Raw genomic sequence first — 24,942 nt, 5'->3', positions numbered from 1 at the left:
GATTAAGTAAAAAATATTTACATAAGCCTAAGAAGGAAGGAGATTTGGCTTTGCCAAACCTAAGATTTTATTACTGGGCAGTTAATATTCGATACTTAACATTTTGGACACAAGAATCGATTATAGTACCTTGCCCACAATGGGTAAATTTGGAGTGTAAATCTGTACAAGATTTTTCATTGTTTTCTATTTTAGGATCTTCGCTTCCTTTTGCTTTATCTAAATTGAATAAACAAATAACTAATCCTATAGTTAAACATACATTATGAATATGGTTTCAATTTTGTAAATTCTTCGGCTTGAATAAGTTTATCTTATCAAGCCCTATTATATCTAACTTTTTTTCCAGCCCTCCTTTATGGATCAAGCCTTTGTGTTATGGAAAACAAAAGGTATAACATGTTTTCGTCATCTATTTTTAGATAACAGTTTTATGTCCTTTGAACAGCTATCCAATAAATATAATTTGCCTAAAACTCATTTTTTTTTAGATACTTGCAAGTTAGAAATTTCTTGAATAATATGCGTCTTTTCCGAAATTATGTCCAATGGATATTACAGAAAATTTTTTAGCTCTGAATCCTTGCCAGAAGGGTTTAGTAGCCATCATTTATAACATGATCATGAAAATACAGCCAGAAGTATCGGAAAAAATTAAGAAGGAATGGGAAAAAGAACTTCACTGTCTTATACCCACAGAGCAGTGGAAGAAAATTTTACAATTAGTCAATTCTTCTTCTATTTGTGCTAAACATGCCCTAATACAATTTAAGGTTGTACATAGGGCTCACATGTCCAAGGATAAACTTGCTCGATTTTATTCTTATGTTAATTCAACCTGTGACAGATGTCATTCTGAAGTCGCTTCATTGACCCACATGTTTTGGTCTTGCCCATTTGCAAAATTATTGGAAAGATATTTTTGGTATTATTTCAACAGTTCTGAATATCAGATTGCAACCGCATCCTATTACTGCAATTTTCGGTTTACCAATGGTGGATAATAGTTGTTTATCCCCCTCAGCCCGGTGGATGATTGCATTTGTCACATTAATGGCTAGAAGATCTATCCTATTGAACTGAAAAGAAATTAATCCTCCAACTATATTTCAGTGATTTTCTCAAACTATTTCTTGTTTGAGTTTAGAAAAAATTATAAGTGTTGTCTTTGACCCTTCAGTTAAATTTGAAGAAACTTGGAAACCATTTATTCAACATTTTCATATGAGCTAAACTGACTTTTGCTAAACCTTACTCTTATCATCCTTAATTATCTGGATGGAGGCGCGGAGTTATTGACGCTACTGCGTATAATTGATATAATGCATTGGCCCATGTTGGTTAGGTTTTTTTTTCAGTTTTTTGGGGGGGCGTTTCTTATTTTCTCCATTTTTTGTAACCACTATGAGTTTGGGAGGTTATTATATATGGATTATCATCTATTTGTATTTATACCTTAACCTATTAATTATGTACTCTCAAGCTCTTTGTATTCATGTTTCATTTATGTTTGTTTAAAATCAATAAAAAGATTTAAAAAGAAAGAAAGGCTTTGGAAAGGGTGAAGAAGAGGCTTATCAGCAGGCTGCCTAGATTAGAAGGCATGTGCTATGGTGAGAGCTTAGACAAGCTTGAGTTATTTTTTCTGGAGTGGGATAGGATGAAGGGTGATCTAATAAAGTTTTAAAGGCTTATGAAAGACATAAATACCGTATCTTTTTCCCAGGGTTGAAACGTTTAATATCAGAGTGCATGTATGAGAGAAGGAGTCCAAAGGAGATGTCCAGGGCAAGTGTTTTTTTTAAACACAGAATGATGGGTACCTGAAATGCACTGCCAAGGATGGTTATGGAAGTAAGTATGATAGAGATGTTCAAGAGGTTCTTAGACAGGCACATGAATGTGGAAGAAATAGACACTATGTAGGCAAAAGGGATAAGTTTAGTTGAACATTTGATTTCTAATGTAAAGGCCTATTCCTGTGCTGTGCCACTCTAAGTAGTATATTCTAAACTGACACTAAATCACCTTAAAGAGTCTAACAAATAAGAATGAATTTCATAAACTGCAAAGTTCCAACCTGTATAAAATACAACTGTATCTTTGGTCATAGGTACCCAATGTTATACATGCCTTTGCATGTTTGATCCTGAATATGCTATGCACTATAAATTAATGAAAACTTATAACACTGAAGCAGAGTTATGCAACTCTTAAGATAAACCTGATATCTGAGACATGACTGAACATCCAATTTGAAGGACTGTGAAATTAATAATGCAAGTTAGAAAACACACAAATTAGAATGGTTGGACTCAATGCTAAAAAAGCTAGTAACAAAAAGCAAAGAAAATTTTGATTTAAAAGAAATCAAAAATAACATTTACTGAAACATAGTTAGAGACCTAAGAGACTTAATATTCAATGATCAGTGCAGAAATTTTTTTGGTTCTAAATAAGATCTAAAATGGTATCAGGAACAAAATTATAAAAGGACTTAATTTTCTCTAGCAAATTTGGCTCATGTCTATTGGTATGACTTCATACCAATCAAACAATTTTTGCTGAATAGACAGAGATGCAAACCTCACAAAGCAAAAGGCAGAAAGTTGCATTTCAGGCAGAGAATTTTCTTTTTCCCACATTTAATCATATATATATGATTATATATCTGTCCTCACCCAAAATTACAGTAAGAAAGTATAAAACCAGTGAAAACTAAAAGCCTCATCATTATTTTGAAATAAAATCCCAAGACAATAAAACATTGAAAAGCACAGTATTTGCCCATGTAAACACTACTACACTTATGCCTGATAAGTCACAACTACTTACTTCAGAAGTATTTAATATTCAGTCTTGTTCCCTCCAGTAAAAGCAATTAATATTTAGCTTACTAATAATTAATATATGATCTGAATAGAAAATATCAATATTAATTATTTTCATTTGTGCAGAAATAATTGATTACATTCAGTGTGTCATCAAAATCTTCCATAAAATCATGAATAATTGTAATTGACTAAAAATGTGAAAAATTCAGCTATATTTTGTTCAAAGGATACAAACATAAAGCACTGCCATGAAAAAGTGAGGTATCACCCCAATATGAGCTCTTTTTTTCTTTTTTGGTTCTGTAGCTGTCCAATACAGAGCATCCAAAATATCTTGACCAAAAGAAGAGAAAAGACGATCTGCTACCTGTGGAAAAATCCAGCTACTGTATAATTAATGGCACATTCCTGAAAGTCATGCAAACCCATTTCAAAAATAAATATGCTAATTAAATAATTGTCAGAGAACAGCTATTTCATGAATAAAATCTAATCCAGTAAATTGGACACAAGTTATGGGAGAAGAATTAAGCCACGTAGCCCATCAAGTCTTCTCCGTCATTTAATCATGGCTGATTTTTTTCAAACCCATTCTTCTGTCTTCTCCCTATAACCCTTAGCAATCTTGTGTTCCTGATAGGTTAAACCTTTTATTTCCAGGATCATTCTTCCGAACCTGGGCCCTCTCTATAACCAGCACATCTTTCCTTAGTTATGGGGCCCAAAATGGCTCACAACATCCCAAATGTAACCTGACCAATATCTTACAAAGCCTCAGCAGTATATCCTTGCTTTTATATACAAGTCCTATCTAAATGAATACTAACAGTGAATTTGCCTTTCTTACTACCAACTTAACCTGTAAGTTATCCTTAAGGAGTTGTGAATTAGGACTCCATGCCTCATGCCTTTTTTCACCCCTGATGTTTGAATTCCCTCCCCATATAGGATATAGTCTACACTTTTAGTCTTTTTAACAAAATTTATAATCCCACATTTCCCTAGGCTGCATTCCACTTTACAATTCTTTGTCCACTACTAACCTAATTTCTTCAGCAGAATCCCTACCTCTACAACACTACCATCCCTCCAGCTAACTTGGTACTATCTGTAAACTTGACCACAATGCCATCATTCAAATCATCAGTGTGTATAGTGAAAAGTTGTGGTTCCAACACTGACTCCTTGCTAATCTTCACGAGTCATCAGCAGCCATCCTGAAATGGATCCCTAAATCCTCACCCTCAGACTCCTGCCAGTCAGCCTATTTTCTTGCTAGTACTTTTTGCCTCTAACACCATGGGCTGTTAGCTAGTTTAGCAGTCTCATGTGTGCACATTGTCAAAGTTGTTCAATCTGGAGATGATGTAGTCCAAAAAGTGTTCAGAAATTAAAAATGAGATGCATATCTCATGGTGGATAATTTCAAACTAAAATGTTCATTCTACCGCTTATGCAAACTTTCTGTACACTCTTGATGTAAGGCCTCCAGGTTCTCAATACCATCATGAATGCAGCTTCTTCACATTCAGCTACCATGTTTCTGTATTATTTCATATTTTCTTATGATTTGAGTCATTTTCACTCTATCAGTCTCTTGAAGCTCACACAGCATTCCTATTCCTCGTTAATTTCCCTGTCATGCACCAGAGATTGCCCTTTTCTCAGGGTAGCACTGAGCACATCTTTGAATCTCTTTCTCTGTTCACCTATTAATCTTCTCCATGAATGAACTCAAAATCAAGTGTCTGTTTTGAGATTCTGCTGTTAGGCAAGCCAATGAACCGCCCTGCCTAGCAAGTCTGACCAAGAAGAACTAGGGCCTTAATACAGGGGATGATGGCTTGAAAGAACAAAATGACATTGGTTTAACTATCTCTCAAATGAATTTGGCAGATTTTGCTCACAGGCAGGAGAGACAAGGATCACTCCAGTGCAGTGTACCATGTGCCAGATCTGGAGTTCTTGATCTTCAAATGCTCTCTCCCACAAATGCCTTCTCCCATGAAGGTCTTGCCATGAGCTTTTAATTTCCTCCCTAGTAATAGCAAGTGCACTCACTTCTGCTCCTTGAACTTTCGGCATGCTGCTAGTGTTCCACGTTGAAGACTGATGTATCCCCTTTGAGATTATTGGCTAGCTGCCATAATTCATTTTCACCTTTACTTATAACTTTTTAGTTGCCTTCTGTTGACTTTTAAAAGTGTCCCAGTCCTCTAACTTCCAAGTAATTGCAGCTCTATTATATACCACTTCTTTTGCTTTTGTGTTGTCTTTGAATCCCCTTGTCAGCCATGGTTGCATCATCCTGCCTTAAGAATACGGTACTTCTTCTTTTGGATGTATCTATCCTGTGCCTTCCGAATTGCTCGCAAAAAGCTCCAGCCACTGCTGTTCTGCTGTCATCCCTGCCAGTATCCCCTTCCAACTAATTTTGGCCAGTTTCTCTCTCATGCCTCTATAATTCCCTTTACTGCACTGTAATACTGATACATCTGACTTTAGCTTCCCCCTCTCAAATTGCAGGGTGAATTCTATCATATTATGTTATTGTCTCCTAAGGGTTCCTTTACATTAAACTCCCTAATCAAATCCAGTTCATTACACAACACCTTTCCCGTAGTGGGCTCAACCACAAGCTGCTCTAAAAATCCAGATTCTTAACTCTATCCACAAGGATTATACATCTTCCAATCCTATGTCACCTCTTTTGAAGGATTTGGTTTCATTTTTTAAATCGAGTCCTAATCCTCCCCCTACTGCCTACCTACCTGTCCTTATCATACGAAGTGTCTCCTTAGATGTTAAGCTCCCTATTATAATCTATAACTTTAATTCCCTTAAAATGAAACATGCAAAATATATAAAAGGAAAATGTTAAATATCAAAATTGTAACAATCTAGCTCAGAAAATCCTACTTTGTGACTGTTACATACCTCCAACATGTTGTAGATGATGTAGAGCTTGATGACAGATTGTCCTCTAATGAGATGATACATCATGGAATAATCCACATAGTGCATCATGACAAAACAGATAACCATTATAACTGCCTTCAGCATGTCACATACTTGAGCAGGTTGCAGTAATCTTCCATCACTTAGAATGAAATTAAAACATTTATTTCAAAAGTTTGCAACTAAAAATAAAAAAACCTTAATGATTATTAACGATGGTGTAATGCATGCTATATTGTTTTATACATTTATTTTTTACACAAGCAACGTGTTAAGGTACTTTCCATAAATTTTAATTCTTGCAAGCATTTAAAACATATTACAACTAAGAAAGAATAAAAGTAAAATTGAATACATTTATATGGCACCTTTAACAACCTTAAACATCCCAAAATGCTTTAAAGAGAATTAATTATTGTTGGAAGTAATTATCTTTACAAATGAAAGGAAACGGATCAGTAATTAAAATACAGCAAAGTCCCAGTAGCAGCAATGAACAAATGACCTGCTATACCATTTTTAGAAATTTCAGCTGAGGAAGAAAAATTGCTGAAGGCAATGGGAACTTTCAACTGTGACGGTTTCAAAGACATTTTCTTCCTCAATTTTATTAAAATGGATTAAATAATTACATGAAGAAAGTTACTTGTTTGTCCCACTCCCTTCAGGAAGGAGGCTACATGGTATCCATGCCACGACCACCTGCTCAAAAACAGTTACTTCTCTCAAACAAGAATGATCAACCCTGTTACCTACCTTGAATCTTGAAAAATGTGGTAACATGGGAAAGAACGGGAAGTAGGACAAAATAGCTTTCTCTTTGAAGCTGCAAACTCCAAGGGCTTATTTATTTTTTTTAAAATGAATCTCAGAAAATACAAAGAATCACATCTAAAACAAAACAACCTTGAATGTTCATCATTCTCTCAACAAAGCAGTGTATATCAACTCAGATTGTGTGTTAAAGTCTCAGGAACAAACTTCAAATTTTAATAAAGTAAGAAAAAAGGCATTCAAGAGTAGCAAAATACATTTAAAAATGAAGGCAAGGACTGACTGGATAGGTAAAAGCTTAATCCCCCCCAAAAATCTAGAGGGGTATATAAAAAAATACAAAACAAAAACAATCCAAACTTTCAAAACATAAAATTCTTACAGCACTTAGAAGGATGGACACAGGAAGGATTTCCCCTCAATAAGCAGTCTAAAACCAGTGCTAGAGTCTCAAAATAAGAGGCCATTTCAGATCAAGATGAGAAATTTATTCAGTTGGAGGACAGTGAAACGTTGCAATTCCCTACCCAAGAGGGCTGTGGGGGCTCAGTCATTTAATTCATTCAGAATAAAGATCAATATATTTCTATACATTAAGGTACTCGAGATCCAGGGATAGCACCCAGCATATGGAGCTGAGGTAAAAGATCAGCCATGATCTTGATAAATCTGTATCAGAATCAGGTTTAATATCACTGGCAAGTGTTGTGAAATTTGTAAATGAAGGACCAGGCATGAAGGAACTACTTCTAATAATAATTTCCGAGTAAAGCTGAAAGAATGCAAGTCATCAGCACCACATTCAGTCTCAAAAAACTATATACAGCTAGAAGGTGCGCAGATGGTTGTAGTAAGTTAACTGCTTTATTATGATCTAGAATACATAAAAACAAAAAAAAGAGAGTAAAGATTTAAGGTAAAATGGAGGTGTTTTTAAAGAGGATCTGAGGGAAATGTTTACTTTAAAACACAGAGAGTAATTGATATATGAAATATGCTGCAGAGAAAGTATAGAATACGATCACGATACATAATAGACAATCAGACAGACACTTGAACAGGCAAGACATAGAAGGAGTCAGACCTAATGTGGGCTAATGGGGTTAGCCTAGATGGTTTAAAATGTTGGCATGGACATGGGGACAGAAGAGATTACAGCACAGAGTTTAGCTCCATCACTCTAAGACACATCAAGATTCCTGAAATAGTCAGTTTGAATATTTTTCAAGAGATTTCTGAGTTGAAATCATACAGAAAAGTAAAAATTTTATTTAAATTATGTGGAAAGCAAATTAAGATTGGGAAAGAGAAATGTAAAAGCATGCTGAGAGCACTTGGAACTGCAGACTGATTTGCTTTGGAGATCCGGGATGGAGGAATATCGTAAACAATCTATATAGTGAGCAGGTCATTCTAGATATACAGTAAAAGAAGAGATGAGTGACTATTAAGAAAAGCAGCCAGGCTCCTGTGGTCGCTTCCCTCTCTAACAAGTATAGATGGTTAGATACTGTTGGTGAGATGGCCTCCTAAGGAAGAACAAGTTTGTGGCATGGCAATGGGTGCTGCTCTCTGAGGTACTGGGGGGGGGGGGGGTGGTAGGAACAAAATTGGGACAAAGATAGTGTTAGGATTCTATTGCAAAGGTTAAAACTGCAAATAAGTATTTTTTCTGTCTGCAAAAGAGACTCCAAATGATATGCTGCTTTCTTGTTACTAGGGACAAGGACGCCAAGTAGTGATTGTAGGGCATTATGAAAGGCAAGGTGAACAGTTAAGAGGTTGCAGTACACACAAGTACTAATAGGAGTAAGGATGAGTTTAGGGAACTAAGTAGCTACTTAAGGAGCAAGACCTTAAAAGATTGTAATCCATGGATATCTCATGATGCCACATGCTAGTGAGAATAGGAATAGAGAAGTAAGTCAGATGAGTATGCTTCTGAAGGGACTGTTCAGGAGGATGGGCTTTAGTTACCTAGATCATTAACACCTGTAGAAGAGGAACACTGCAACTTAACCAGATGGAACCAATGTCCATGCTGAGAAACACAAGAGATGCAGGTACTAGATACCAAACCCCCAGAAGAACCCAGTATCTATGGAGGGAAATGGGCAGTGCACCTTTCAGGTTGAGACACTTTATATGGGTTGGACAATGAAGGCTCTCAACTTGAAATGTCATCTGACCATTTCCTTCCACAGGTGCTGCTTGGCCTGCTGAGTTCCTCCCGTAGTTTGTGTGTTGCAAGTAGTAGAGCTGAAGAATGTTTTAACTGAGTTGATGGGGAAGGGAGCACAGATTGAGGAGTACAAAAACCTGGAGTGAAATAATTAGCATATCCAATAGACAAAAAAAAGAATACTGTAAGTAAGCCTCAAGGGTATCCAAAGATAAACTGTGTCTATTTTAACTCAGGAAGCATCACCATTAAAGTAAATGAACTCAAAAGCTTTAATTGAGATAGGGATCTATCACTGCGATATGGTTGGGCTGGACTAGCAACTCAATATCCCAGGGTATAGAATTTTCAGGAAGGACAAAGGGGGGAGTAAAAGAGAAGGAACTATTGCACTATTAGCCAAATATTGCTTTACATCAGAGTTGAGGAACAATATCCTCAAACAAGGACACAAGATTAGAGGTTAGAAACAAAAAGACTCTTGTCATTTTGCTGGGAGTATATTACAAATCATGCAACAGTCAAGAGGTGATAGATGAACAGATATGTAGGTAGTTATCAGAGAGGTACAATAAAAATAGGGTATTTTACTGGGGGATTTCAATTTCACAAATATTAACTGGGTTTTTCTTAACATTAAAAGCCCAGAAGAGGCAGAATTTTTGACATGTAACCAGAAGAGCTTTTTAACACATTCTTTAGATAGAACAGAGGAAAGGAGCATTATTTGACCTCATCTTGGGAAGCATCAATGATTCCATTGCTGAGCAATGGGATCACTAAGGGTGCCCACTGTTCAGCACAGACAAATTGGGCTCAATAAACTATTTCCATGCTGTATTATTCAATGAATGCAGCCATTCAAGTGGAGATGGGAAGCACACACCACCATCTCAATAGTCAATGCCTTCAAAATCTGTGGATGCAAGTAATCAAAACCTGGAGACTTATTTTTCACTCTCATTAATTTAATTTACTAATGCTAATTTATTTTGACTTTCTCTTTAGACCTGCAGATTTCCACTATTTCCAAGGAGCTCATTGTATTTTTATTTGCAAAAACACATGAAACACCCTGGTGTCCTTGGCTGCATAAGTCTATGGAAGACAACCTCTGGCCCTGCCAAACTGGTGAGATTGAGGCGCACTTGATCCCACCCTAAACCCCAGTTTGTGTAGATGCTGTGTCATTTGCTACCCTGTTACAAATTAATGCCATGAAATAACAGACAATATACTGCATACAATTAAAGGATTTATATTCATGAATCTTGACTAAAGGGTTAGTAAAAAATAACAAAAAGAAAAGGGCCCATTCTAATTAAACGGTTAAATGTGCACAAGTTGGAGCTCATCTTGAACTTCTCTGTCACTGGATCCCTCAGTGAAAATACACACCACCTTCTGAACATCGCTCGCAATCCATCTTGAACAAATGGGTCTCCCAGTATGCTATGACTGGTTCTCCTCAGCATCTTTTCTCTTCATCTCCTTTCAAACAAAAGCTCCAAGCCCAATCTTAGTGTCACTCACCAGAGAAACCTCCCTTTAATCCAACCATTCTAATTGGCTGGCACACATTTCTCCTCATCTCTTATCTTTAACAATAACCCAAACATAAGCTGAAAATAAGCAGCTCTCACAGAACAGCACGAAATGAAATACATACAGCATAACAGTAAAATATATGAACCAGGGCATTACACACAGAAAATATGTGTTTAATTTCTTTGCCATTTGTTTATTCCCCAATAAAATTTCTCCTGAATTAGTATGTAAAGGAGCCACATTAAACTTTAACTAATCTATTCATTTCTCCCTCATCTATAGAAACTCTTAATCTGTTTTCTCAATAGCCTACTTTTATCATCTACTTTCCCTAATCTACTTTATATATACATAACCTAAATAAATATCAATATTATAGATTTGATCCAAAGCTATCTTTACATTCCCTTGTTAGACTTTTGAATAGTTTGCCTTAAAACATGCATACAAGCTTGTTTTCAACATTTAAGAGAAATCTATATAGGTACATGGATAGTAAGGGTATGAAGGACTATGGTCCGAGTGCAAGTCAATGGGAGTAGGCAGTTTAAATAGCTCAGTACAAACTAGATGGGCCAAAGAGCCTGTTTCTGTTCTATGCTTATCTGTGACTCTATAAGTACAACTCAAAGAGGGAGATACTTATTATTGTGCAGATGATCTTCTAACACTAAAAGCACTGTCTTGTTCAGATACAAATGGTTCTATCTACTCAAGAACTAGTGGGGCCCCATTTTAAGATCCATATTAAAGGTTATCACAGAACTCGGCAAACCTACTCATCGCCCTAACACAACATTGCTGAGACATTCATATTTCAGCAGAATGGTATATTTTCAGCAGCCTGTTTTTGTAAGTTTTACAAACAAAAACTAAAACATCCATATACACCTTACCTTAACCCACAACAGGGTAGAGTAATAAATCGCATTAGGGCCAGAAGGACTCTAAGTGGCAGTAGAGTAAAGAGATATAGAAAGGCATCCAAGCAGAGGAAGAATCCAAAAAACATCAACTGAAAGAAATAAGAAACCATGCAAAAATAAGAAACACTTCACAAAATAGCAATGTGTAAAATAGAACAAGTCACAAAAATACATGGATCTGCATAACTTATTCAATCTATATTATAATTAAAGGCATAAATGCATAAAGTTCTTATCTCCTGCACCTGCTTCAATACATTGAGGCAATGAAAATAGGTGCATGGAGAAATGTTGAAATGCTGAAAATACAATGTTTCAGTAAACGGCATGGTATTTGCAAGGGCAGACAGAAAGAATACAGCAAAGCAGAATCATATTCTGATGGACCTTGGAATACAATTACTAATTTAAATAAAAGTATGGAAGTTATTTCACATGAAAACACCTGAAGCAGCTTTCCTGCACTGGTGTTCACTCTAGACTTGGGATTAGGATAAAACAATCTCTAAAATGGTCAAAAGAATAACTAAATTCTGAAGATTACCAAAAGTTTACAAGTTTTCCTTTGCTGGGATTCTCAACCCACACATCTATCAAAACTGTGGAGAAATAATCTGTTACTTAATCAAAGGATTCTGTTGGATGACCAATTACATATTACAGGGAATTGTTAAAACAATGTCCAAATCAATCATAAAGGACAAGTACGACTGTTTGTGAGATGCATATCTTAAAAAAATCAAAAGAATAAATACAACTCTCTTTAAAGCCATAAAAGTAGATTCTTTTCATTATCCATAGCAGTGGGTATTACTATCAAGCTCAACATTTAACTGCTATTCCTGATTATCTGAGAAAATGAATGGTCAGCAACTACCTTTAACAGTTGCAGCTCTTATGGTGATGGTACTTGCACAAAGATGAATGGTGGGGGGGGGGGTGGGAAAGGAGAGGTTCTGAATTTCAGTCCAATGACAATGAAAGAATAGCAATACAATTTCTAATCTGTATTGTGCAAGGCAGAAGGAAACTTCAAAGTGGTGCTGTTTCTATGCACCTGTTAGTCATCTTCCAAGAAGGTTGAGAATGTCATTCTGAGAGCTGTACTATAGTAGCTGAGTAAGTTGCTGCAGGGTAGTTTGTGTATGGTACGCATTGAAATCACTACGCACCAATAGCAGAAAAGTATTTCTTCAGAAACACAATAAAATGTGACAAGTAATTGAGTGGATCTAAATCTGGAAGGAATCAGATGATGCATCAGTACCATGTCATTTATGGGCAACAAAGAGCGGACAGAACTAGGGAACAATTGAAGGGTGTTTGTTGGAGACCATGGATGTAGGGAGATACAGAACATTATTGTAAGAATTACTTAATTTATGCACAGTATAATCCAGATAGATTGGCTAGGAAAGCAGTTTTAAGATACACATGCCCTGCAGAAGGGCATGAATAGATTTGCTGGTTTGAGTTTGTGAAGTCACTAATGTCATCACCCAATGGATTGAAATATGTTCTAGTGATAGTAGATACTTCCAACAAATGGATTCAGGTATTCCCAACTATAGTTAACATTGCTAAGGTTACAGCTAGTATTTTAATTGACCTGGTGAGGATTACCAAGGAGTCTAGAATCAGATCAAGACTCTCATTTCACCACACAGGTCTGACAAAACTGTTTCAGGTGAATAACAATGAAAGAATAGCAAGGTAATTAAAAATCAGCATCATCCCCAATCCACGGAAGTATTGAATGGATGAACAGGATTCTAAAGAATATTAGCTAAAATGGTCAAGCAGCACAGGACAACAAGGGTCACTTTCTTATCATACATTCTTATGATAATTCGTAGCACCATGGCTTTCTTTACTAAATTTATACCTTTCAAACTAATGACTGGAAGAGAAATTGAAGGATTAGAATTCTTTGTTGGTCTAGATTTGTCAGAACTTGAGTACCGGTATATGGTATTTTAAAGGACATATGGTGCAACAAATAACAACAAATAAAACAGTGGAATAAAGCTTATTTTGATGTGTGAGCAAAACTTAGGGAGTTGGAAATAGGACAGCAGGCTATGACCACTGTAAATGTCCAAGATCTGTAGGGCCATATGAAGTTATTGACACTCAGTTCATCAGTCTATGGAGCCCAGATTGTTCCCAATAAATAGTGTTGTTAGTGTATAAACCAACTTAAATCCATTGGAGAAACTCAATGCCCTTTTATAGCTGAGCTTCACAGAATACACTGTCAATGGGATGCTCTAGACTGGGATGATGATGCTCCCAGCTTTGCTCTTCAGCCATTTGGAAGTGATTAAGATGAGCAAGTGCCTCCCTATTAAGGTGGACAGTCAATTACTGCAATTGCCCAAGAGGGGGCAGAGACAATAGGAAAGAGAGACAGATGGGAGACTACATCCCTCATGAGATCTGTGCAAATTAAGTGGGAGAAGGAACAATTGAATTTAGGGAATACATAAGAGATATCAGATATTTAATTAAGTACAGAGTCTGTTTCTGATGTTCTCTAACATGAGTTAAAAATAATTGGGTTTGGAATACTGCACCTGGGATTCCTGATAACAGTCAAAAGTTATTCTAAAGTTTGCATATTGACCTACACAGTGTACCACCAGCCAATTAAATATTCACTTAGAAAAATGCAAAGAATGAAGATTAGGAAGGTTACAAAGGTACTATCCATGATATTCACAGAAAATTTCATTCAGATTCCATTAGAAAATAACAATGAATTGTTGTAGATGGGAGAGATTAAACGGTTGTGCGAATTGATGAAGTAAAATGAAATTTAGTCATGATTCAAAGTTCAAAATAAATTTATTATAGAAGTACCTATGTTGCCATATACAGTCCTGAGATTCGTTTTCTTGTAGGTGTACATAGTAAGTCCAACAAGAGAACCAATGAAAGACTGCACCCAAAGGATGGGCAACCAATGTGGGAAAAAACCAACAAACTATGCAAATCCAAAAGAGAAAAATAATAGTAATAAATATGTAAGCACTAAACGTCAAGAATATGAGATGAAGTGTCCTTGAAAGTGAGTCCATAGACTGTGGTAACATTTCGGTGAAGGGAAGAGTGAAGCTTGAGTGAAGTTATCCCCTCTGGTTTAAAAGCTTGATATTTGAGAGGCAGTGCTATTCTTTTTTCTTTTTTTTTAAACTTTTTTTATTGTTTTCAAATAGTTGAAACTGGTAGTGTGGACCCTGATGCACCTGTACCTTTTTCCCAATGGCAGTAGCGAAAAGAGAGCATGGTCCACATGGTTGTGGGGGGGGGGGGGGGGGGGGGGTTGGTCCTTAATGATGGATGCTGCTCTTCAGTGACAGCACTCCATCTGGATGTGCTTGATGGGGAAGGCTTTACCTGTAATGGACTGGGCTGTATCTACTACTTTCTGTAGGTTTTTCCATTCAAGGGCATTGGTGTTGTTGACTGTACTTGCGGTAGACTAGTGTATGATGGAATTCCTGACCATTTCTGAAGCAGCTGGGCTTAAGACTGCTGATGCGTGTCGAGAATAACCTTGGATGATAAGCTCGGTACCAGGAACTCCAATAAATAAGATACTAGGCCACTGGAATCAGGAAGGATGATGCGTCAGGGGGGTAAATTATGAGTCCTGGTAACAGGAAGCAGGAAGAACTGTTAGACTCATGCTGAGAGATAACTGACATGCCTTTTAAACAATTGATCATGTACTTACTGACTGTGGGATGCTAAACAAAGTTATGTGAAATTGTTGTCTTGCTGAATAAATATGAGCTCAGTGTAACCTAAAAATCAAAGTTCTGGTGGCAGTGGAGACTGCTACAGACTCTCCATGATATCATGTTAATAAACTCTTAAAACAAAACTCTAAGTCACTCTGGTGTTCTTAGTGTTTCCACGACAGTACTCTTTTCCATAGATGCTGCCTGGCCTGCTGAGTTCCTCCAGCATTTTGTGTGTATTGATTGGTGTTTCCCTGATGCAACCTGCCAATATACTCTCCACCACACATCTATAGAAGTTGGTCACAGGTTTGGGTATTTGATCCTCCACAATATTCCGTGTGGGAATTTAAATTGGAGGTGGCAGTGTTGCGAGCTCAACAACAACCTGGCACGGATGGAGAGCGCGCTCAGGAGCGGTCTGTCACTAGATTGAACTTGGGAACCTCCGTTCTCGAGCCCGACGCTGATCTCACTGCGCCACCAACCGACCCCTTGTCATGCTAAATCTTCACAAACTTCTGAAGAGGTAGAGGTGCTGCCGTGCTTTCTTTGGAATAGCATTTAACTTAAAATCCCCCAAAATGATAAAACCAAGGAATTTAAAGTTACTGACCCTCTCCACTTCTGACACCCCAAAGAGGGAGTCACTGATACATGGAACTTCAGTGTCTTCCTCTTGAAGTCAATAATCAGCTCTTGGTCTTGCTGACATAGTGACAGGTTGTTGTTGTGGCACCACTCAGCCAGATTTTCAATCTCCCTCCTACAGTGGCGCTAGAAAGGTTGTGAATCCTTTAGAATTTTCTCTATTTCTGCATAAATATGACTTAAAATGTGATCAGATCTTCACACATCTTAAAACTAGATAAAGAGATCCCAATTAAATAATACAAAAAACATTATACTTTTTATGTATTTAGTGAGAAAAATGATCCAATATTACATGTACTTGTTGGAAAAAGTATGTGAACCTTTGCTTTCAGTAACAGGTGTGACCCCCTTGTACAGCAATAACTTCAACCAGTAACTGTTGATCAGTCCTGCACATTGGCTTGGAGGAATTTTAGGCCATTTTTCCTTCCAAAACTGCTTCAACTCTGGGATGTTGGGTGGGCTTCCTTACATGAGCTGCTTGCTTCAAGACTTTCCATGACATCTCTATAGGGTTAAGGTCAGGACTTTGACTCTGTCTTTCCAAAACATGAGATTTCTTCTACTTTAACCATTCTTTGGTAGATTGACTTGTGTATTTAAGGTTGCTGTCTTGCTGCATGACTCACTTTCTTTTGAGCTTCAGTTCATGGATGGATATCCTGACATTTTCCTGTAGAATTTGCTGGTACAATTCAGAATTCATAGTTCCATCAATGATGGGAAGACATCCTAGACCCAGTGCAGCAAAGCAGGCCCAAACCACAACAATGCCACCACGTTTCACAGATGGAATGAGGTTCTCTTGCTGGCATGCAGTGTTTGCTTCCCCCCCCCCCCAAACATAATGCTTTGCCCTTAAGCAAAAAAGCTCTATTTTGGTTCATCCATCCACAGAACATTCTTCTAATAGCCTTTTGGCTTATCCACGTGGTCTTTAGTAAACTTTAGATGGCAGCAATGTTCTTCTTGGAGAGTAGTGGCGTTCTCCTTGCAATCCTGCCATTCACACCATTGTTGTTCACTGTTTGCCTGATGGTAGACTCATGAACACTGACATTAGCCAATGCAAGAGAGGCTTGTAGCTCCTTAGATGCTACCCTGGGGTTCTTAGTGACCTCCTAGAATATTACACACTTTGCTCTCGGAGTGATTTTTGTTGGTCAACCACTCCTGGGGAGAGTAACAAAGGTGTTGAATTTCCTCCAATTCTACAACATCTACTGGACTGTTTAGAAACTCTTTAGAAATGGTTTTGTAACCTTTTCCAGCCTCAATAACTTTTTTCTCCCCAAGGTAAGTTTTTCCACACAGAATGGTGGGTGAGTGGAATTCACTGCCAGTGAAGGTAGTAGAGGTGGATACAGTAGGGTATTTTAAGCATGGCACACTTCCAAAAACCTGTGTAGTGAAGATCACATTTTGATAGTGAAGACCCAGGTTTATATTTATTAAATAGGGCAGGGCCTCCCATACTCACACCTGATTGTCATCCCATTGACTGAAACACCTGACTAATTTCCCCTTTGAATGAACTGATAAATCGGAGAGATTCACATACTTCTTCCAACAAATACGTCATATCAGATAATTGTTTTCATTAAGTAAATTAAGAAGTATAATGGTTTTTGTGTTATTTAATTGGGTTCTCGTTACCTATTTTTAGGACAAGTGAAAATCTGATCACATTTTAGGTCATATTTATGCAGAAGTAGAGAAAATTCTAAAGGGTTGACAAACTTTCTAGCACCACTGTATATGCTGTATTCTTACTGTCTGTCCTTGCAAACATCATGTCGTTTACTGAAATCTTATTTTTCCACTGAAATATGGTGATCTCAGCATTTTAACTTTTCTACCTGCATGTATCTCCATTGCCAAATGGATTGAAGCAAGTGCTATTGAAAGAAGTAATGGCTTTATGCATTAATACTTTTAATTACAATATAGATCGAAGAAGTTATGTGGATCCATAGATTTTTGTGTTGTTTGTTCTATTAAACATTGCTATTTTGTGTAGCGTTTCTTATTTTTGTAAGTTTTCTTATTTCTGTCATTACACTTGATTCGGCCAATGACAGTGTTGTCATTAGCAAACTTAAGGCATTGGAGCTGTGCTTAGCCACAACATCATACGTGTAAAGTGAGTAGACCTGGGGGCTAGGCACACAGCTGATGGAGATTGTGGGGGAGATGTTGTTGCCAATCTGAACTGACTGCAGTCTGCAAGTGAGGAAATCACGGATCCAATTGCACAAGGAGGTATTGAGGTCAAGGTTTTGAAGCTTATCGATCAGTTTTGAGAGAATGATGGTATTGAATGCTGAGCTGTAGTCAATAAAGAGCATCCTGATGTAAGCATCTTTGCTGTCCAAATGTTCCAGGATTGTGTGAAGAGTCAATGAAATGGCATCTGACGGTAGGCAAATTGGAACAGGCAGGTGTTGATATGTTTCATCACCAACCTCTCAAACCATTTCATCAGAGTGGATGGAAGTGCTACAGGACTATAGTCATTAAGATGGGTTACCACGTTCTTCTCTGGCACTGGTATAATTGATGCTTGCTTGAAGTAGCTGGGTATCCTAGACAGTTGAAGTGAGAGGTTACAGATATCACCCCATCCTCCTGCCGTTACACCAAGGATAGGGTTCCTCTTGTCCTCATTTCTGTAACATCTACCATATACAACAGAATCCCCCCACCACAACTTTCTACAGGGATCGCACCTTACACAATTCCCTGGTCCACTCGTCCCTCCCTACTGATGCCCCTTGTGACACTTATCCTTACAAGCGGAACAAGTGCCAAATCTGCCCTAGACCTCCTCCCTCACACTGTTCAGGTCCCCAAACAGACCTTCCAGGTGAAGCAAGACTTCACCTGCGAGTCTGTTGGGGTCACCTACTATATCTGGTGCTCCTAGTGTTGCCTCTGGTATATTGGTGAGACCTGACATAGACTGGGAGACCACTTTACCAAGCACCAAATTTCCATTCACCAGAAAAAGCAGGATTTCCTGGTAGCCACCCATTTCAATTCTACTTCCCATTCTCATTCCGACACATCAGTCCATGGCCTCATGTCGTGCCGTGATAAGGCCACACTCCAGTTGGAGAAGCAACACCTTATATTACGTCTGGGTAGTCTCCAACCACTTGGCATGAACATCGATTTCTTGAACTTCAGGTAATTGCGCCCCCCCCTCCCATTCCTGGTTCCCTCTCTCACCTCAACCCTGCTAACCACCTCCCTCTGGTGCTCCTCCTCCTTCCCTTTCTTCTATGGTCTTCTACTCTCTCCTATTAGATTCCCCCTTCTCCAACCCTTTATCTCTTTCACCAATCAACTTCTCCGTTCTTTACTTAACCTCCATGCCCCCCCCCTCCCGGTTTCACGAATCATCTACCACTTTGAACTTCTTTCTTCCCCCCCCCCCCCACACCTTCTTACTCTGACTTTCCTCTCTCTTTCCAGTCCTGATGAAGGGTCTCAGCCCAAAAAGTTGTCTGTTTACTCTTTTCCATTGATGCTACCTGGCCTGCTGATTTTCTCCAGCATTTTTTGTGTTTCTAGGATTTCCAGTAACTGTAGATTTTCTCATGTTTGTGAAGTTACAGATACTGACGAACACTCCAGCCACGTGATCCGCACAGGCCTTTAAAACTTGGCCAGGTACTCAATAAGTACGATGTTATGCACTTTGGAGGGACTATTAAGGATAAGTCAAACACAGTGGTAGTTGGCCCTTAGGAGGACTGAAGAACAGACCTTGGTGTTCAAGTCCAATGTGGCAGCAGAGGTGGATAAGACAATATATACTTGTATTCTTTACTTCAGTTATTGATGACAAGAGTGGAAGGCACAACTTTATAAAGCACTAGTTAGGCCACAGCTGGAATACCATGTATGTTCCTGGTCACTGCTCCCATGAGATGTAACAGTACTAGAGAAAGATCACCTAGGATGGGATGTTGTTGGTTAGGATGAGACACTGAGTTTATTTTCCTTGGATGGAGGGAATCAAGAGGAGATGTGATGGAGGCATGCAAAATTACAAGGGGCATTGACAGGGTGTATGGAAGTAAACCTTTCCCCCGTAGCAAGGGTAACCAAAACTAGAGAATATAGGTTTAGTGCAATAGGGTGACCTGAAGAAAAACTCTTCCATCCAGAGGATGATTGGAATTTAGAACATTCATTCTGAATGGAGGGAGAGATCCATTTCACAATTTGCTAATGCATAGACTATCACAGAGCAAGTGCTGATAAATGGGACTAGTATAAAATGGTGCTTGATGGTGATTTAAAGGCTATTTTCTGTGCTTTATAATAAAGATGGGAACACAGTAAATCTGCTGAATGAAGTACAAAAAAGAAATTTGGTAATTGTGGAAAATTGAGAATAGAATTAGTTTTTGTACTTTTCATAGCCTTCCTTTATACAAAGCTATATGGATCAAAATGAAGAAAATACTGAGTAGGTAAGGTGAAAGGAAACTTCTCACAGAAACTTTTATATGTGTATGAGTCGGAATAGTAAACTCTGGCCAATTTTTTTCCCCTAAATTATAGCAAAAATACAGCTAGTTGTTTTGAACAATGTAATGTAAGTTTCTGTTTTGGATGCAATCTTCCATCCAAGCACAAACTGTGTTAATTTTTCTTAAATTAAATTCCAACATAGCTTAGCACAATATCACAAGTGTACAAATCACTCATAAACCTCAGCAATCTATCAAAAAGATTAGCCATATGAACTGATTTATTATACACTAGAGCAGTGTTAGCCCAACACCCCCCAAAGCACCTTCATACTTGTCAATGCCCCTCTTAGGCACAAAATACTTTCCAGCTCTCCCATAGTGTAAAAACATGTCTACCTTATGCTGATGTAATACCCTAGTTAAGATTTTTACTGCTATGCTGTAGGGATTTCATTTTAGCAGTTCTGTAAGAGTAGTCTGTTCTGCTTTCAGCCTGTTTGGGTTTGAGCTGAGATCAGAGGCTTTGTTGGTCAAATTTAGGAATGTGGTGTCAGCCAATCAGGATGGTGGAATTGGGAGAAGGTTTTGTGAGGGACACTGGTGTGGGTTGAGGTCTTTTTTTTTGGTAGGAGCTGGGAGAAGGCAGGAGGGAAGATGGCTAAAGGTGCTTTGTGCAGATGAATGGTTTCAAGGGGGAAGAACCAATACTCCCATAGGAGGCCCATTTGTTTGAAATGGATTTCGAGCAACATTCGGAAGGTGGTGTGTGCTTTCACATAGACCGAGGGTCCAGGCATGAAATACAGACAAGTTCAAGATGAGCTCTAACTTGTGATCCTTGAGCTTGTGAGCTTGATGGCTTTGAGCAAGAGTCAAAATATCAGGTTCAAGTTGTGGCTCACTGTCTCTTTCAACAAGATAGGAGGACGAAAGCGCAATGAAGAGCAGTTTGGCTCTTCTGCAAAGACCAAGAAACTTCATATGACAGTGTAGCCACATGCCACAAAAGCTGACATTTTTGAAAAAACATATTTGCTTTCTTCATCATTCTGAACTTCAATAATTTCTTCTTGCAAGCTCTCTTCCTGTTCTTCCACCTTGCAAAGAAGTAGGTTAATTACCCAGTCCAGAATTTCCAGATCATTCAAATAATTGAATAGATTCCAAAAATCCTTCTTCAGTAACAGTAATTGTAAGCAAGTACTCTAACAAATCACCTTCGGTGAAAGAGAGTGCCGTACTTTCATGCAGAGAAACTGTGAGAACATTCTTCTCCTAACGTTTTGCTCATTTATTTCCAATTTTCCAATAAAAGTGAACACTGCACTTTTGCCTGGATTAAATTGAAATTCTCACCCTGCAGTTTCAAAGTTAGAATGTTTGTTCATTTTGTCATACAGATTGGCTAGGTATGCCACATCTCCACATAGAAGTTTGATCTTGTTTCCCAAGTTCTTGTCAATTTTGAGCAAAAATTCAATCACAGTGCCATAAAGATCGAAGAAATGCTTTAAGCAGCAGCCTTTTGACAGTTAACGTACTTCAGTGTGAAGAAGCAAGTATTCAAACTCTTTGTTGTTATTTTGGCATAACGGGTGAAATGTTCTGCTATTTAATGAATAAGTTTTATTTTGTTGATAGCAGATATTGCAAGAGTCATGTTTGAAGAAGCCACTGACTGAGATTTTGGCTGTGAAATATTGACGATAAACTACACAGTGATTGCAAACATACCTGCAATTTCTTTTTTAATAAATGCCATTAAACCAGCATGGCAACCTGTCATTAATGGTGCTCCATCTGTGGCACAAGAAATCATGTTCCCTAATTGGAATACTTTTATCCTCAATATACATTTTGAGCTCATCGTAGATTGATTTTCTGTTTACATTTGTTTTTAACTTTTTACAAAAGTGAGTCTCTTCATAAACGTTTTCATTTTTGATAAACAATGCATATGCCAATAGCAATGCCTCATTATCTTGCACAGTTGACTCATCCAGTAATATCCCAAATTCTGTTTTTTTCAGCTCTGTGCATAGTTGATACTCAATGTCTTCACTCATTTTGTCAATATGATGAGCTGCAGAGTTACTACTCAGAGGAATTGATTTTAAAATCAATGGTATGCATTGATACAAAAACGTATGCATTTTGAGAACAGTGGTAAGCACTTCAGATCTAGCAGGCATTATTAATCGTTCACCAATGTATAAGATTTTCCACACTTTGCTATTATTTGGAAATGTTATAAGAAGCAATGATCAAGGTCATTTTATCTTACTTGCAAATGACTTGAGTGTGCAACACTTTTCAATTGCTTCTTTCATCTTTGGAACTGAGTAGTACCATAAATAGCTTTTTCAGGGTATCTTTTATGGAAATGTTTCTACAATCTTGATGGTTCCATGGCTTCATTAGACAGTAGTGTCTTATAAGTAAGACACATGGGGCATCTCTTATCTGATGGGAATGGAATAAAACCATACTCCAGGTATGTAACATTGTATTTAAGCACTTTCTGTAGCTGCTGTTTGTTAGCAGGATCAGAATTCAAGGCTTCACCGCCTTCAGACTCACAGAGATCACACCATACATATTTATCCATCATTAACCGGTCTAAATTAAAATAAAAATTAACACAAACTTGAAATGCCTATCGGATGTTGGTGACGGCAGCAAATTGACACGGTTGGTAGCATCACGCAAAAGAAGAGTGAGGCAAAGATGAAAATGATCACAACAGCAAAAATTACATTGACAAGGATTCAGATTGGAATTTGAATGTTAGTAGGGATACAACTGGTGTACGGCAATCTACCTTTATACTATTGAAGTTAGCACCAATTAACCATTTACACAAGGTCTCATAACCCCAAATATGGTTTTTACCGCATGTATGAAGCCGAGGATACTTTGAACACCTCAGAGGAATCCTTGGGGTCGGCAGGTTTACTGATTGGCTCTATTTCACCATTTGGTTCCAGCCAGTGCTGTATCATTGCGTAACCTGTTTTCCATAGATCTATAGAGAAAGTTGAAAGGGGTGTACTTGACTTAACAATTGTTGACTGTATGAACTCATCTTTCCATGCCACGAGTCAAGGGTAACTGTTGGGCACCTTCTAATTTATGCATCCCCAAATAATGTCCGTTGATTGGTAAGGTCGGAGGAGATTGTCAAGATTCAGATGCATTGTGACGATGAGTGTTCACTGCCTGCAGAATCATGGTTCTTCCTGTGTTCCAGTGCCTCATCCTTTCTTTTCCAAAGTGTCTACTCTACTAATGGTTGAACAGGTCTTGTGCCTCAAGTTAGGGAGCTGCTTACTATTCCCCCCCCCCCCCCAAGAATCTTGAACGCTCCCCAACGACTTTTATTTCCCTTAGTGCCCCCTTAGGAAATCACTACATTAGAGGATTCTAAACCAATTTCAAGCTTTAGCAAACTACATCCTCTTGCTACCCCTAAAAACCGTTTTTTTCCCCCTGGAATTCTTAAATTTGTCAATAACAGCATTACATACAGATAGGTGAAATCCCATTTAATATACACTTGGTCCAAAATAACATTGTTTCTTCCTCAAGATTAGCAGATAACCAAATTAATCTTGAAACATTTATGCACAGTTAATCTTAATATGCGATACCTTGTCTGCATTTTAACTTGTTATGATTTATAACTGATTATAGTTATATACTTCCCTATTGGTGAACAATTAATGTTGCTTGATTGCCAAACTAGTCGAAGAACTGCAAACTTCACTGGAACCTTAGAGACAATATTGTTGACGCAAAATGTAAATGTACCAAACTTAACTGAAGACACAGAACAAGAATCACTTGGCATCAGCTTGTGCATAAGGTTATGGGATGCACTTAAACATGTTCAAATGACACATTAGTAAATCAATAAAATATTAGCAATTTTTAATTTGTATTTATTCATTAGCAGTGGCTGATTATTTGTACAACCACAAAGCTGCGCAACTATGATGAGTGCCATTACACCAATTACACCATGTAATTTACCATGTAATTAACCTTGAATAAAGGTGGCAGTAATACATTAACCTTTTTGTTTCTAATAATGGAAGGAAGAAAACACAATGAGATCATAAAAAAATTTAACATAGATTTAAAAACTGCACCAATTATAATTTATAGATCACACTCTTTATGTCTAACAAACTGTCAAACAATGAAGAAATTAATTGCATTATTCATTCCTCTTTTCCATTTAAAATCAATGGTAGGCCACTAATTAAGAGAATACTTTGCAGATATTGCTACCAATATACTGCGAGCACTTACACATTTAATGTGTGACGATGTATTACAGCTGCTAAAGCAAGGTAAATTTAAGTCAGAAAACCTTTGAAAGAAAATAAATATTTATACCTTTTCCAATTCCCGAGGAATTCGTAGACAAGTGTATACTCTCTCCCTCCTTTCTTTGTACTTGGCTTCATTGTGTTCCAAAATATATCCCCGTGTTAATTCAGCACTAATAAATCTCAGCAGAGATAGATCTGGACAAAAAAATTTTTTAATAAGTATTAGCAACATTGTTTCTTCCTCAGTTATTTGTCTTATTTATGAAGGATGTTAAGGCAAAACTAATGTTTTGCAGAATAGCAATACTTTAGCAAAAAAGGCTGAAGTAGGAGCACAGCTACAGCATAAGATATAGGAGCAGAAGTAGGCCATCTGGCCCATCAAGTCTGCTCTGCCATTCAATCGTGGGCTGATCCAATTTTTCCAGTCATCCCCATTCCCCTGCCTTCTCCCCATATCCTTTGATACCCTGGCTAATCAAGAACCTATCTCTCT

The 24,942-nt window shown here is 37.7% G+C and overlaps 1 protein-coding gene across 3 annotated transcripts in view; it reads right to left on the bottom strand.

Annotated features, from left to right (window-relative positions):
• The window catches only part of LOC140738002 (transmembrane anterior posterior transformation protein 1-like), a 106,692-nt gene that overhangs the window by 71,433 nt on the left and 10,317 nt on the right, over positions 1-24,942 (bottom strand). Inside the window, exons 2-5 of one of the 3 annotated variants that reach the window (XM_073064949.1) lie at positions 24,511-24,641; positions 11,193-11,311; positions 5,772-5,934; positions 3,066-3,201 (exon numbers count right to left, since the gene is read on the bottom strand). In XM_073064949.1, coding sequence (XP_072921050.1) covers positions 3,066-3,201; positions 5,772-5,934; positions 11,193-11,311; positions 24,511-24,641 — 549 coding nt within the window. The remainder of the gene's footprint in view (positions 1-3,065; positions 3,202-5,771; positions 5,935-11,192; positions 11,312-24,510; positions 24,642-24,942) is intronic. The other 2 variants (XM_073064950.1, XM_073064951.1) reach the window with 2 other exon arrangements.

Source organism: Hemitrygon akajei, chromosome 13 (genome assembly GCF_048418815.1).
Source record: "Hemitrygon akajei chromosome 13, sHemAka1.3, whole genome shotgun sequence".
In the NCBI taxonomy this organism is placed as follows: domain Eukaryota; kingdom Metazoa; phylum Chordata; class Chondrichthyes; order Myliobatiformes; family Dasyatidae; genus Hemitrygon; species Hemitrygon akajei.
This window is presented reverse-complemented; position numbering and strand designations above follow the sequence as displayed.